The following is a 17197-nucleotide window of genomic DNA, read 5'->3' as shown; positions in this document are numbered from 1 at the left end:
CTACTAGAAAATTGTTCCTTCTGTTTGGACTTTTACAAATCACCTATCTTCTATATATGTACTCTAATGTTATCGGGTTCTAATTTTGTATTTTACGATCAGGTTACTACCATGATATATGATTGTTAATCTTAATTTCAGAAGTGCTACCTTATGATAATATTGTGTGCTTAAAAGAAATCTGTGAACGGGTTGTTAAAACAATCACGAGTTTCTGCAGTGTTTTAATCATTTGGGTTTATTATTTCCTTAATATCCACCTTCGTTTATCTTCATTTGATTTTCCTTTGGTGTTTTTGCCTATTTTATTCACCTTGTTGGTGTAGGTAAACCATGTTCGCTCCTCACCATGTTAGCGTGTTTACGTTGCCATAGTAACGTCGCTGGTGACGTTATAGTGTTACATTGATACTGTGTGCTATCTGGTGGCATGATTTCTTGTTTACCTAATTATCTTTAAGATACCTTTGATTAACTTTGAAAAAGGGGTACTAATGTAAAGTAATGTGTGCTCAATCTGTCTTATTTTGATTTTATTTTCCTGTTATTTGAGCAAGTCAGTTGGCTGCGTTTTAAGTTTCATAATAAATTAATTATCTCAAATTATTTCTGAAGTTCAACTATAGTGGCTGGTTACCTTACTTGTTTACCTGATTTATGAACATTTCTTGAATTAAAAACAACTATTTTCTTAAACATGCGTGTTCTTCTTTCCAATAGTATAAGCATTTTGATACAGGTACAGTTGCTTAGGTACATAAATATCCATGGTTTGTCGTGACACCCCTCCACCAGTTCAGGTAAGTTTTGTTGGTTGGTTGATTGGTTTGTTTGCTGGTGTATTGTGGTGTTTGTTTTTGCTTCCACCCTTGTTGTTTACGAACTAGCGCATTTGTGTAACTGCTGGTTCAAAATTTGACTGCCGGTAGCGTAGCAGTGGCGTTTTCACTACGTAACAGGTCAGGCTGAACAGAACATCACTAATGAACAAATGGCAGCCATCAAAAACCTAGATTCTGAGAAAGGATTATTGACAGTTGTGGCAATCTGACCTATTGTATTTCACAGACAAAGGGTTGGAAGCCCTTTCTTAAACCTTAGTAACTAAAATATCTTTTATGAAAGTATATTCGACAATTATTTTACTCCTGTCTGAAAAATAAAACAAACTGAAACATTTTTAAATTTGAATAATTACCTAGACGTGTACGAAAACGTTACATTCTTCACATATATAAAATATGTAATATTGCTAAGAAGATATAAAATGAAACCCAAGTATAACGATATCAGAACTGCAATTCACAGACATTTTTCACTTTCAGTTGTCCACAAGTAAAGGAATAGAATGTATAATTACATAAGAATCTAGGCCCTACTTATTACATTTTGTGTTACTGCTCTTATGTTTCTTACGAACTGTTACTATGTTGTTATCAACTATTACTACATTATTACAGTAATCTGGCACCATGTGGTGACAGTATGTTAGGCCAAAACTACTGCTCAATGACAGAGTACAGGTTTAACATCAATATTACTGGTAATAATAACAACTAAATACTTTTGTGCGCAGTGGAATATAGCCTAGAGAGATCTGGGACGTAGAGCATGGTAACAAGGGAAACACTTATGCCAAATCGTTACCAAGTCTCATAAATTTAACTGAATAAGGGTCGGTATTATAATGAGGGTTTAAACTGAAGATTGAGTTAAACTGTAACTTGAGCTTAAACCGATGTTGAGTCTTATAATGGCCGGCCTAAGTTAAATGAGGTGAAGAAGGAAATATACGATCTTGGTAGCAGTGACTTGCGAGAAAAGATGACTATCGATGTTTTGTCTACTTCTCGTAGGTAAAATGGTGGATAAAAGCAAAACGTTGTCCTAATTTTACTTTAAGTAAATAGAATTGCTTGTGCAATTAGTACAGAAATATTTATATAGTCCGTGAAACAGTGGCCTTATGAATTCCTCCGAAATCTCCCATTTTAATAAACATACTAAGGGAGGCATAAAACCGCAATGCTATTAGTAGCTGACTGAGGGGTTCTACAGCATGATTTATGAAATAGAAGGAAGTTACTTTATTTTCTAAAATTTACACTTTTGACGTTCAAACAGTTCAAAAAGTCTTTTTTACATTCTTACCTTTTTGTTGCATGTTTTATTCTAGCACTCATTTGCTGAAATAGGGTTATAACAGTGTTTTGTAAGTCTAAACCTATTTAAAAACTATTTTTCATTCCATATATGAAAGTGAAGTCCCCTTGCTGGGAAAACTCGTAGTGCCCATCGTCGTTCAATAATTTGAACCACTTCTTCGTCATCGCTTAGTATTCCTTCAAACAACTCAAAAATATCTTCGAAATCCATTCGTTCTGCCATGTTGTAAGGTTATGTATTCTTAGACTTCAGTTTAAATGGTAGATGAGTGGCAGTAAAATTAATCTCTAGTTAAGATTAAGTTTTATAATACACGACTAAGAGATAAATCGAAGTTTAAACTGAACCAACAGTTTGAACCTCTATTATAATACCGGCCCTAAGTAACACAATTAAAAAGAATCAACAGCGAAATTGATTAAACGATAGTCAAGTTCATTACAAATCAGTGCAAAATTTTTAAGTTGAGGGGCGGATACATGACGGGAAAAAGGGAACTGAGAGACACAACTGACACGGAAAGAGTTCTAATTGAAAGTTAGAAACTTCGAGATACGTGGACGACACATTTGTAATTATGAACGAAGAAATTAAGAACGCGGCCTCTACCCTTCACGATCTTAACAGCATAGATCCCCACATTAAATTTACACTCGAGTCTGAAACAAACAGGTTAATCAATTTTCTAGATTTGACCATTCATAGACACCCTTCCTCTTTATCTTACAAAATCTTCAGGAAACCCACACAAACTGCAACTACCATTCGTCAAGACTCCACGCATCCCCAAGCACACAAACGTGCTACCTATAATAGTCTAGTGCACCGTGCCTTCACAATACCCATGTCAAAGAAAGACTTGAACAATGAACTCAATACCATTCGTGCAATCGCCAAATTTAATGGTTACAATAAACCCTTTATAGAACAGATTATCAACAAGTTCAGACACCGACCTAAGACCACTCTTACTAAAGAAAAATCTAAAGATGCCACTTCTTCCACCTTTACTTACAACAAAGATGTCTACAAAATCACCAATCTCTTCAGAAAACATAACGTAAAAATTTACTTCAGAACAAATAACAGGAATTCTGAAATTCTGCACAATTCCCCATCAGTTAAGGTCCAATACTTTCCTAAAGTCCGGAATCTACAGATTCAAATGCAACGACTGCAATTCCTCATACGTTGGACAAACAGGACGCAGTTTCACCACTAGATATTCAGAGCACGTCAACGCTATAAGATACAATAGGTTTATAGCAATAGGTCAACACATCTCTGACTCCAACCACAAGTTTACCGACATTGAACACGATTTAGAGATCCTTCAAATGGCCAATAAAGGGCTTCTCATGAATATAATCGAAAATTGTTTTATCCATTTTGATCAATACTTTAATCCTAACTTCAAATTAAATGAAATCTCTGATAAGCCTAATATCCTTTTTGATTTCTAAATTAACTTGTTTAAAAACATCAGATTTCCAAACACTAGCACTATCTTTCAAGCCATGTGCAATCCACATCCCCGTCACTTACCCCTACTACCTCATCCTCCCTCTGCCCCACCATTGCCCTACTCCTCAGCTTTAGCTCCTCCTTTTTCCCCTTCCCCTCACCCTCCCTTCCCTTCCGCTACTCGGCCTCCATTATTGCTCTCTTCATTAGCCCAGCTCCTCTCCTTTCAACATCTATGCCATCATGCTACTCAAGGTGAGTTTGCCTCCTTTCCCTTATATTTCTTTTGGCTATGTACATTTATATCACGCCTAATTTGGCTTTCAATCTTTTCGTCAGGTCTCCATGTTTCCATACTGAACTGGGAATTGTGACGTTAATCCAAATTATGATCTTCACACGACCACATTGTTGGCTTTGAAACTACCTGAATTAAGCTTGTTAATTACCACAACTTAAGAGAACAAGATTATTCTTCCCACTGATAACATATGTTGCCTTATGATTTATGCACCTCAAGCTGGACTATTCTCTTGTTTATCAAGACTCAACAACTGGGATACCTTCTCAAAAATGTTATGCTTTACGGTCAGACACACCACATCATTTCAATTGGTTATAATCTAACAGTGACTTTATAGGTACTGTATGTTTTAGATGGTTATACGCACCATACCCTCATCATTTTAATGTTACATTTAAAATTTGCCTTAGTAGGTGCATTTAAATGTTGTATATAGATACATCTTATGTTCTACAAACCTCAAGCTGGACTACTTTCTCGTGTATCATACCCTAACTATTGTTACCTTCTCTGTTTTGCTTTCATTGTTTTAACTTTTGACAATTTAGCTTTCAACATTAATCCTTGTATTTGCTGTCATGTGTTTTATATTTCAACTAGTCACAGTTTAACATTTGTCTCGTAGGTGCTATCATGTGTTATATATTGCTATTCGATAAGTTGCATTTTGCTCAATTGATTTGTTGGCTGATGATGACTCGCAATGAGCGTCGAAACTAGTACCAATCTTCTCTAAACGTTATGTTATATATATTCAAATCAATAAACATTCATGGTATTGAAAAGGTGGACCTTTAACATTTTCATTTTACTGAAAAAGTTCTAATACGCGTAACGGCAGGCACATGAAGATAGAATTTGCTTGAGTGAAGTAGTTCAAAATACGGTAAAGCGTGCAAGTTCAATCATGCGTTAAGGGTCAGTAGCCAAAAATACAAGTGGATTTTAGTGCAGTGCAATTGTATGACTCTCCCAACCCCGTCATTATTTAGAAAGATGAATGCAAGGATGTTTTACGTGACTTGATCTCTATGCCTCACCTGAAACCAAAACAGCAACAATCGAAGGGACTAGAGAATCAGTTCTGTCCAGTGTGGTGGGCTCGCACACCCAGCGGGGAACGGCCTCTTGTTCAACCTGCCCAGCTGGGTGAGGTGAAGTGTATATATATGATCAAGAGTTCATTCTAGAATGTGTGAGACATTAGAGCGACATCAGGTGAGCGGGAGAGTCAGCTGATCATTCGAAATGATGGTCAGTCTGTGGAGAAAAGGTCCGGAGGATGATAGTGTAATGTGAATGGCCGGTACACAAGGTAAGACGGGGCACAACAGCACGTACATATTATGGTAATTTGGTGTTATATGAACAAGTCTCTTGCCTTTGGGAGTGGCGAATCCATCATACAAACAGCCTAAAAAATTAGTGCAAGTTAATCAAGGCCTCGGAAAATGCTAGGGCATCACCCTGAAGTGACGTGCAATTCCCGCTGCTTTGGGGAAACTGTGAGAAGTGGGCTACCAGACATCACAAGAATCGGCATCATCAATGTCATGACTTTGAATGGCAAGGTAGAAGAATTGATGGCGTATATGGAGAAGACAGACATAGCAACGATGGGAATGAGCGAGACAAAATGGAAGGAGAAAGGTCAAAAAGAATTGAAGAAACGGTATAGATTATATTGGTGTGGAGGAAAGATGGCAACAAATGGTTTTGTGTTATACTGAGAGAAGACCTGGCGCAATATGTGGACAAAATTGACTAGATCAGTGACAGGATACCGTAATTAAAGTTAGACTTGGACTTGAGAGTGGAATCAAGGATTTATACAGGTTTATGCACCCCAATCGGGGAATGCAGATGAATGTTTAGAAGAGTTTCGAGAAGAACTGGAAATTGTATTGAAGACAAAGAGGATATAATAATAGGAGACATGAATGCACATGTTGGAACAGACAGACAGGGCAAAGAAGAGATAATTGGCCCCTATAGTTACGGAAACCAAAATGAAGGAGATTTGGTAATAGATTTTTGTAGAAGGAATAGATTAATTGTTGGCAATACGAGGTTTAGAAAAATGAACTCTCAAAAAATAACTAGATATGGTTGGGGAGATAGAAAGACTAAGACAATGACTTATCATATTCTGGTGGAGAAGGAGAAACGTAGACAACTGGAAGAAGTGACAGCAATGCCAAGAGCAGATTTCGGAGGAGACCATGAAGTCATGGTAGCCAGATTAAGACTTGGTAAAATAACGAAGTTAATAGGAAAAAGGGAAAGAAAAATAAAGGGATGGAAGTTAAAAGAGAAAGAAATAAGGGAAAAGTTTCAAGAGGATCTGAAGTGTACCGGGCGGTACACCTCCGCTCCGCTAATTCAAACATTGCGCCAGTTGAAACTCCTCTACTGGAGAAAGCCTGAACTTTAACTACAGTGTTAATTCTCAAGTTTCTCAGAAGATGTCCCTACTTGTAAATTTTGAAGTTTTCTGAACTGTGTCGTTTTCGATGTATTTTTGTTTTGCCTATAGTAAGAAGTGTGGACATTCTCTTCTAGAGGGCACTACTGAAGGACTACAATTATGCACCCTAGTGCGAAGTGAACGAACTGTGTTTTTGGAGAAATTTTGGGTTCATAAGTTTGTTCTTTGTTAAATTTCTTTCAGTCATTGTTTAAGTTGGCAATATTAACCCTTTCTTTCCGCCAGTTTTGAATTTGACCAATAAGGAATTTCTGTAATTAATTTTCCACCAATAAGGTGTTTCTTCTTCATCTAGTGTAGTAGTTTTTGCCATTATCCAATAAAATGCTTGTGGGCGGGTGTTATCATTCACGAAACGCCTCGAACTTTCCACGAGGGTATATAAACTGCTGATTTTCTGGTCTCCGGGCCACTTCTGTAACACCTATCATTGTGTAAATTATGTAGCAGGGGGCGGGAAGCGCCTCTTTCTTCGGGCAGCAGTTCAACCACCAGGTAATGGCTTTTTAATAACTTCTTTTCCTGCTAGCTCAGCAGTTTAACTCTCGGGGCAGGTCCGAAGCCTTTTACCATGTAACTTTCCTCTAAAATGTAAAGACACTTGGTATCAATTCTATTTTTTTTTAAACTACAAATTGGGATAGAGAGTGCTTAACCCTCTCGAGCTCCCACTCATATTGCTTTGAGGTGAACTTATTTTCACAACCGTTTCTTCCCTTCTAATGTAATGTAAATCGTTTTCTTATATAAGTCACCTCTTTAGTATGGGATTAGCCCTTGCATTAGCGGCCTAGTGCCAAGTAGGTTTTAATAAGGTGTATTTGGAGTGCAGTTTTGCCTCCTCTCAAGTTGGTATTGTGGAGGCCATGTAATACTTCTGTTTCTTCACTGAATAGGCCTCAGTAGGTTGGGTATTTTTTTACCCCTGTGTGTATGTCCTTGGAGGACAGCTTGAACGTGGAGTTTGGTGTGGTCTTTGATAGGCTTGAACTTTAAGAGCGGGTTGCTCTTTCTTAAAATTTGTTTCTGCGTGCCTCGAGGAGGCTTTACTGTGTAATTGGGAGCAAGAGCTCCTGGGCATGATTGGGGTCTTCTGCCCCTTTGTTGAATCTTGTATATCGTAAAGTTGGGCTAATTGCTCAAGAATTGTGTGTCTGGGTCTCAGAGCCAAAATCCTGTAACCACTGTAATTGTACATTCTCGAATTGTTGCTAGGCTACCGAGTACCTGTTATAATTGTTATTTATTGATCTTGAAAAGAAAATATAACCTTGTTAAATTTTATCTTAATTTTAATTTCGCATTTTGAGACCTGTTCCCCCCAGCACCTACCACGGACAACTCCGTAACATGAAGAAAGAAATTTGCGAAGATGACGTGAACAGTGTGGAAGAGGAATGGACATGTATGGATTTGTAAAGTGTGCAGTAAACACCTGTGGAAGACTATCAGGAAGGAAAAGGGAACTCCTTGGTGGAACAGCAGTGTAAAGGAAGCAGTTAAAGAGAAACAAATAATTTGGAGGAAGTGGATAGGCAGCATTAGTATAGAGAATTGGCAGAAATATAAAGAAGCCAAAAAGATATGTAACAAAATAGTACAAGAAGAGAAACAGAAGAGCTGGAAAAGTTTCGCAGAAACTGTAAAGGAGGATATAAAGAGAACTAAAAAGGTTTTGTATGGTTTGGTGAAGAATAGTTTACAAAAAAGGCAAGATACAAAATTTGTAAAAACAAACAGGGCAGATATTGATGCAAAGAGATGACATACTAAAAATATGGGAAGAATACTTCTCAGAAATGCTAAATATTAAATATAGTAAACTGGTAGGTGAGAAGGAGAAAGAAGAAACAATGGGGAAAGAAGAACAAAAAAAGGAGATATTGATGTTAGAAATAGAGGAAGCCATACAAAAGATGAAGAGCAGTAAAGCAGCAGGACCAATACGACTGCAGTGGCTGTATAGATTATTTCGAATAATGTGGAGGAAGAAAGAGATCCCAGAAGAGTGGGGAAAGGGTTTAATTATGCTGATATTTAAAAAAGGTGATAAAAAGGAATGCAGTAACTACAGAGGGATCACGCTTATTGCCCATGTAGCTAAGATATTTGAGAGAGTATTGGAAGGAAGACTGAGGAGGAAGCTAGGAGAAATGGAAGAAGAACAGTATGGTTTTAGGAAAGACAGGTCAACGTTTGACCTGATCTTTACATTAAGACATATGATGGAGAAAAGATGGGAGTTTGGAAAAGACATAGTGATATTTATAGACAACGAGAAGGCTTATGACAGTGTGCCCAGACATTTGTTATGGGACTCATTAACAAAAAAACAAGTTAACAGAGTGGAAGTGCAAATGATAAAAGCTATGTACAAAAATTGTGTTAGTAGTGTGAAGACTAGTACAAGAAAAACAAAACAGTTTAAAGTTGAAATTGGTCTCCAACAGGGAAGTGTACTATCCCCCATACTATTCATCATAGTCATGGATGAAAATCATAAGAACATTAAACAGAGATTAGGAAGACAGGCAACGAAAGCCATGTTGTTTGCAGACGATATAGTGATACAGGGTGAGGATGAAACAAGTGCAAAAACAAGTAGATGTATGGAATCACTAACAAGATACCCGTGCTTCGCTACGGTATTATACTGAAATTTATAATTGAATGCTTAACGTTTTATATATAATCCGCCGAAACTGGCGATCTGACTCCTTTTCTGAGAGAATCCGTCAAAATTCGCGATCTGACTTGTTTTCTGAGAGATTACAGCAAAATTCCTCCCATTTTCCATCTTTCTTTCCAGCAATCGATTTCGTACTTCCCGGGCTAGGTCCAGGTATTCCACCTGGTCAGTTGGGTTCCTAAATCTTTGCCATCTTTTCCTATAAGCATTTTTAATATGGATAAAATCCTTGAGGAGATCCAGCGTGGTGTCGTCTTGGGTGCCTTGGCGGTACTGAACCCGCGGCCGGACTGCATTCGTAGTCATTACCTGGCCAGGACCCGTTTCCAGCATGGTCCGCACATTATTATTATTAGGGTGGGTGATATTAGTTGAATTTAGATTATTATTATTATTATTGATGTTGATTCCTAGCGTTTATTTCAAATGTTTTTAAATTTTTATTTATATGCCAGGACAATCTACTGTAATCTAACTATATGGCTCTTGAAAACAAACCCAGGAAAGATTAAAAATGATCAGTTTATGATCAGAATAAGTACATTATGAACAGTAAAATCAATTGGTCTCCACTCCTTTTTCACCCCACCGCTGTTGATCCCCCCCCCCAAAAAAAGGTGTGTTTCATTATGTTTAAAGGAGATTCCAAATACCAATATTCACGTCTGTTACCTTCAGTTCGGAGACATAAGTATCCCCACAAAAGAATTCACTTTTTTCACTTCCTTTCACACTCCCCCTTAAATGAATTTTCTGGCAAGAAATACTTGTTTCTTTAATAGTAAAGGATCTAAATACCACTTATCACGACTAACATCTTCAGTTTTTGAGAAATGTGTCCTCATAAAAGGAATTCAACTCCTTTTCACGCCCGCCTCCCAAGATGATTTCCCCCCAAACACGCTTTTTTCTTTGTTCTTAAAGGAGATCCAAAACCAATTTTCATGTCTGTAACAACTTTAGTTTTTATGAGGTGTAAGTATCCTCATACAATTAATTCAATTAATTTTTCAATTCTTTCACCCGCCCCTCGTTGGATTTTTGAAGAATACGTGTTTCTTTAATTTTACAGCAGATTCCAAATACTAATTTTCACGTCTGCAAAATCTTTCATTTTTGAGATAATAGTATCATCATACAAATAATTCAACTAATTTTTCAATTCCCCCCCCCCCCCCCTAGGCAGATTTCAAAAAACTACAAATATGTATCTCTTCATTTTTAAAGGAGATTCCAAATACCAAATTTCATGTCTGTAACATCTTCAGCTTTTGAGATATCAGTATCCTAATTAAAATAATTCAACCCTATTTTCAGTCACTTTTACCCCTCCAACCAAGTAGTTTTTCAGAAAGAAAAAAATGCATGTTTCCTTATTTTAATAGATATAAAAAAATACTATTTTTTACCTCGGTAAGCTGTTAAGTTTTTGAGATATCCTGTAGAAATGCTCATTTTAAAATTTCACCCCCCCCCCCCTCCTTTTTAGTTCCCATTAGTGGAGTTTCCAAAAACAAATCACCTATGTTTCTTTACTTTTACAGGAGATTCCAAACACCAATTTTTAAGTCTGTAACATTTTAAGTTTCTGAGATATACTGTAGATATAGATTTTCTAAAAATTGACCCCAATTTGTCACTCCTGTTTAACTCTCATTAATTTGGTTTTCCAAAAAACAAAAAATACGTGTTTCCTTATTCTATAAGGAGTTTCTAAATACTAATTTTCAGGTCTGCAATATCGTGTTTCTGAGATATAAAAATCCTCATGTAAGGCATTCAACCCCTTTTTCACCCCTCCTATTGGGATTTTCAAAGGAGATCCCGAAATACTAATTTTTAGGTCAGTAATGTCTTCTGTTTTTGAGTTATAAGTATCCTCATTTTGGCATTCAACCCCCTTTTTCTCCCCTCCTATTTTCCGACAAAAAAATGTGTATTTTTAAAGGGGATTTTAAATACCAAATTTTACATCTGTAAACTTTAAAAGTTTTGGGATACAGATACACTCATTTTAAAAATTCATCCCCCTTTTAACCGCCCCCCCCCCCCATTGGATTTTACAAAAATAAAAAATGCGTGTTTATTTTTAAAGGAGATCCCAAATACCAATTTTCAGGTCCGTTATATTTTCAGTTTTTGAGATATAAGTATCCTCTACAGGCATTGAACCTTTTCTATTACAATTTTCTGAAAAGAAAAAATATGTGTTTATTTTTAAAGGAGATTATAAATACTAATTCTTACATCCGTAAACTTTAAAAGTTTTGAGATATAGATGCACTCATTTTATAAATTCACCCCCCGCCCCCAGTAATTGGATTTTCCAAAAACAAAAAATACATGTTTCTATACTTTTAAGGGAGATCCCAAATACCAATATTCAGGTCTGTAGTGTCTTCAGTTTCTGAGATATAAATATCCTCATTAAAGGCATTCAACCCATTTTTCACCCTTTTTTCATCCCTCCTGTTGGGATTTTCCAAAAACAAAAAAATGTGTGTTTCCTTATTTTTAAAGGAGATTCTAAATACCCATTTTTACATCTGTAAACTTTTAATGTTTTGAGATATAGATACACTCATTTTACAATTTCACCCCCTTAGCTACGGAATATCCAAAAATCCTCCCTTAGCGAACACCTAAATTTTACTATAAATCATCATCATCATCATCATCATTTCCCTTTATCCAGCTGTAGCCGGGTAGGGGCAAATATGGTTCCTCTCCACTTTCTTCGGTCTTTCCACCACTCCTCCTCCAACACTGTGTCCCAGTCCAGGTTTCTTTCAGGACAGGATAGAAACAAAGCTAAAGTGGTATGGGCATATGACGAGAATGGGAGAAGAGAGAGTGCAAAAAAAAAAGTTTTTCAGAGAAGTTAACAGGAAAGAGATCACGAGGAAGACCCCAAAAGAGGTGGACAAATTCAGTGTGGGAATATATAGAGAAGAGGGGAGGAAAACTGGAAGATACACTTAAAAAAGAAGAAGAGTGGTGGTGAGACAGGCAGCCATGGAATTCCTTGATTCACAACCCAACCCAACCCAGGAAGCTGGAAACAGGAAATGAAGATGAACAAAATCTCTTCCTTTCAGGCATCGAATAAATATTCTAGTGCCAGTCTGCTGCTCCACTTCATTTACACACACACACGCGCGCGCGCGCGCGCGCACACACGCGCACACACACACAGACACACACAGAGAGAGAGAGAGAGAGAGAGCACTATTTCAATAACCTGTGCCAAATTGCAATGGCTAGGAAAATGACAATATCTGGCATTATTTGTTGGCATGCAATCTACAAGCAAGTTCATTGTTTGCCGCCAGATGGTAAGCAATGTCCATGTTCACGTGAGAACATTGAGTTATTGTGCCAGTTCTTGAGCAAGAAATGCCGACTGTACAGCGCTTTAGTAACGGACTTTCAGCAAGTACAAAGCTCTGCACTTCAGCAACCTTTTCAGTGAAGGAGAAATCTGGAGCAGTAGTGGATTTTTTCTCTGGGCCACGGGATAAGAATTTATCCAGAGTTTTCATCTCCCCTTGATAATCATCTTCTTGAATGTAGGAAGTCCTTGTATTTTGGAACATGCTCCCCCATGCAGTCGATGCACAAAGGTGATTGCGTGTACACAAATCCAGCACGCTCACATTTTCTACACATCCCACGGATCAACGAACCTTGACAATGCAATGAGGGATACCCAAATTTCTGGTAGTTATAACACCTCATTGGAGCTGGAATATGTGGTCTAATAGTCAAATGATACACTGCAACTTTGATTCTTTGGGCACTCACTGGGCAGCAAAGGCAAGATGAAAGCACCCATATCAAGCAGCTTAACACGCCACTTTAACCTACTCACATAGGAAACGCCCTGACGTTCCAGGTTCTGTATCAGGTTGTCATTAGAAGCCCTAATCAAATCCCTGCAGAAAGAACTCTTCAGCAGTTCACAGATTTGTGCTTCTCGATATTGGCCTGAAGTAGTAATCTACTCAGGGCCTCTCAAGGTGCATGCACCAATGTACTGCACAGTGCAAAAGACGACTTCGCTTGGTTGACCAGAGTGCAGACCCCCCACTTCTCGATTTAGAACAATAGTGCTGTCTATCTCTTTCCAAACGCCTGTTTCGCTCGCTCCGCCTGTCTCCCTCTTCCTCACTTGCTCCGCAGCGCTCCAAATCAGAGCTGAGTCCTCCGAGACGGCACGCTGGTCCAAGCCAAGCCGAATGGGACCAATGCACTGTGCACAGAACCTCTGCGCCTCAAGCTTGCACGAGTGAGATTTTGGGCATTTGAGAGGCCCTGATCTACTCTGTTCAGCCATGGATGTCTTAAGTAAGGATTGCCCACATAACTTACGCATTTCAACTTCACCACCAACTATGTCTTCAACTAAATTACTTATTAGGAAAGGACTTTCTGGCGAGAATGTTTGACCATCAACCCTGGAAGCACCCAGGAATCGAGACAGCCCACTTTTCACTGACCAGTGCAATTTGAGTATATTTCTTTTCTTCACTTTTTGGGATGCTGTTTATTTAAAGGGTGCCACACTGAAAAAAAAAAGGAGGAGGAGGCCCCTTTTTGGACCCATGAGTAGTTAGGGAAATAAATACTTAAAACAGTTCAGTTTCAGCAGAACCCCGTATGCCAAGATAAGGTTAGATATTCCAGACGGCACCTGGTATCTGTAGGTGGGACACTAGTGACTATTCACCCAGTAGCCATTCATCACCTCTCCGTGACCTGAAGCTTGTGATTGGGGGAGGATCAAAACCACCACACACATACACTACAAGGCAGAGAAGTTGGCTAAACAATAAGAGAAGTGAAATTTGAAGGGTTAATGAAGAAATAAAAATTAAGAAAAGGATAAGAACCTTTCGGGAAACCTTATTAGTCTAGCTCTACTTCGACGCCAATCCAAGATGGGTAAGCCTGAGCTGGCACAGCCCATGGTATCAACGAGAACACAAGCCGCCGCACCAACTTAAAAGTCGGTTTACCTAGAGTGTGCCAAGTCTCTGCCTGACCTCTTCAAGTTGTTGCTTGTCAGTTTCTGAATATTACTATTCCTCAACTTCAATTTCTTCCTAACCATCTTCAGATGTATCAGGTATGTTAGAGAGCAGTCTGGTATTACTCCTAGGTACTGAGGATGAGAATTGTTACTATTTTACTGAAAAGCTAAACAGTTACTGGGTGGAAAGCTGAAAATTTAATTTTTGAAGGATTGGGACAATCTCCACTACTCATATTGCTCAAACTTCCATAAAATCTATTCTACTTCCTCGAAATGCTCACTCCGAAATGCTATGGTAGTGGCATCAGCATACCATAATAGCATTTCTTGGGTATTGTTAGTGTGCATTAGGCTTGTCAATTAGGGATGGACTGGGAAGTACAGAACAAATGAAATATGCTTTCTGTTATCAGGAATTGTACCTTGGGTTATTAACTCAACAGAATACCACAGTTCTGGAATACTGTATCATTATTCCTAGCAGTAATAATAATAATAATAATAATAATAATAATAATAATAAATAAATAAATAATAATAAAAAGATTAGATAAACCTAGATAAACTTGAGGTACTAGAAAGGAGAATCATGAGAAAAATCTTAGGCCCTGTGAAAACAACAGAAGTATGGAAATTAAGATCTAATGATGAAATATACAGGAACATAGAAAACATAACAGAAACCATAAGAAAAAGGAGATTGCAATTTCCCAGACATATTTACAGAATGGATGATTCCAGATTAACAAAAGGGATTTTCAAGTACCTTTGGAACAAAAAGGCAACAACTAGCTGGATTCAAGAAGTAAAGAAAGATTTAGAAATAATATAAGAGAAAAAGAAACTTTGGACAGAGACATTTTTAGAAAGAGGGTAGCAAGTATGGAAGGATTCCAAGGAAAATTGAACAAGAAGCCTGATGCGAAGTGGTCCGAGGACAGAAGGAAACGGCATAGTAAAAGGATGAAAGAATATTGGAAGGAGCGGAAAAGAAAACAACAAAGTATGAAGAACTGAATTGAAATTCAATTAAGGCTTGAAAGGGATAAAGAGTACAAACATTCAGGATTAACAGTTTGCGACGGCTCAAAGGCAATTAACTTCCTGTTGGTACACTTCCCTATGAAGTGGTTTTGACAAGAGAAATAAATTAATATTCATAAATGTACCGAGTTGGTAGCCTATAATAGAAAGAGTTTTATTTTACAATTTGCTTTCCGTCGCACCGACACAGATAGATCTTATAGTGACGACGGGATAGGGAAGGGCTAGGAGTGGGAAGGAAGCGGCCGTGGTTTTAATTACGGTACAGCCCCAGCATTTGCCTGATGTGAAAATGGAAAACCATGGAGAAACATCTTCAGGATGCTGACAGTGTGGTTCGAACCCACTATCTCCCAAATGCCGGCTCACAGCTGCGTGACCCTAACCATACAGCCAGTTGCTCAGTAGAACAGAAAGAAAATCCTTCAGAAATTATAACATGATTTTATTAAGAATCTGTACATGAACACAAATAAGGTTCAAAGTCATAATATGTAACATACATTAAATGAAAATATTTTAACTAAACATTGATAAAAGACCTAAAAAGTCAATCTTACAACCATACCCATCCCTTAAAATAAATGCTTGGCAAGAGCAGTGGTTCAAATTTTCTGATTTTCACCACTCCAGTATCCATTATAGTCACAAAGTAACCGAGCTCGATAGCTGCAGTCGCTTAAGTGCGGCCAGTATTCAGGAGATAGTAGGTTCGAACTCCACTCTCGGCAGCCCTGAAGATGGTTTTCCGTGGTTTACCATTTTCACACCAGGCAAATGCTGGGGCTTTACCTTAATTAAGGCCACGGCCGCTTCCTTCCCCCTCCTTGCTCTTTCCTGTCCCGTCGTCGTCGTAAGACCTATCTGTGTCAGTACGACGTAAAACAACTTGTAAAAAAAAAAAAAAAAAAATCACAAAGTAACAGATAACTGTAGCCAAGAGGACAAATATTTTAACTAGACTTTTGCAATAAACCAATATTATATCATTCAAATGCTTAAGGACCAAACTTTTGGCAACTGTCATGGCAGTCTTCATCATAGACCAGATCTTTAGGAATCCATGCGATGACCTACACAGAATAACTAGAAATGTTTCAATATGCAATGTTTATCCAGCAGATTAAAAAAAATAGACTGGTTGTTAAGAAATATGATCATTAAAAAATGTTCAAATCCAATGCTTACAGTAAAAAAAATATCAACTACTAGTGTTCTATAAATTGCAAAAATGGAAATCCTTTGTAGAATTCACTACAACATAAAACAGGCACATAAATGAATTTTTGTAACAGCAAATGTACTGACTTTTATGAAGTCACAAATTTTGCATAATCAATCCATTACTGTAAATTTGATCTCAATGATCCAATTAATACTCACTCATTTCTCGGACATGTAGAATGAGCCTGGCAACAAATCCCAGATATTCTTCCTGTAAATTAAATCAGAACTAATTTATACAAATTATGGGAAAAGGGGCAATGTTTAATACAATTCTCAGAAACACTGATTCAAAAGAATACATTCTACACATTCTCAAAAGTAACTAGAGATAAAAATATGATGATGATGCTTGTTGTTTAAAGGGGCCTAACATCTAGGTCATCGGCCCCTGAAAATGAAAAAAATGAAACAAAATGTAATGAAAAATTAAAAGTCCAAAATCCTCCACTGACCAGGATTCAAAACGTGAGGACGAAGAATGAATGGATGGATATGAATTTAAAACTATCAGTGGATCCAACCCGCATGCCTCACATTCAAAGAAAACTAGCATTAAATAATAGTATTAATGACCAAGGGATTGCTTTTATAGCATAATACTGAATCGACGATGCATGTAGTCTAAAGAAATCCAAAATCCTAGTCATCAGCCCCTCATAATGGTACTTATCGCTAGGAAAGTAGAACCATGGTATTTGTCATGTTGCGATACTAATCAAAAGTAGCGTAGACTCACAGGTAATGAAATTCGCACATGTAATAGAGACCTATGTTGTTTTG

General features: G+C 37.6%; 1 protein-coding gene across 1 annotated transcript in view; it reads right to left on the bottom strand.

Annotated features, from left to right (window-relative positions):
* MED15 (mediator complex subunit 15) overlaps positions 1 to 17197 on the bottom strand; it is a 203022-nt gene that overhangs the window by 164919 nt on the left and 20906 nt on the right. The window contains exon 3 of the mRNA XM_067145398.2: positions 16574 to 16625. Within this exon, the coding sequence (XP_067001499.2) occupies positions 16574 to 16625 (52 nt within the window). The remainder of the gene's footprint in view (positions 1 to 16573; positions 16626 to 17197) is intronic.

The sequence above is a fragment of the Anabrus simplex genome, chromosome 4 (assembly GCF_040414725.1).
Source record: "Anabrus simplex isolate iqAnaSimp1 chromosome 4, ASM4041472v1, whole genome shotgun sequence".
NCBI lineage: Eukaryota > Metazoa > Arthropoda > Insecta > Orthoptera > Tettigoniidae > Anabrus > Anabrus simplex.
Note: the sequence above shows the minus strand (reverse complement) of the source record. Positions and strands in the feature narration are given on the sequence as shown.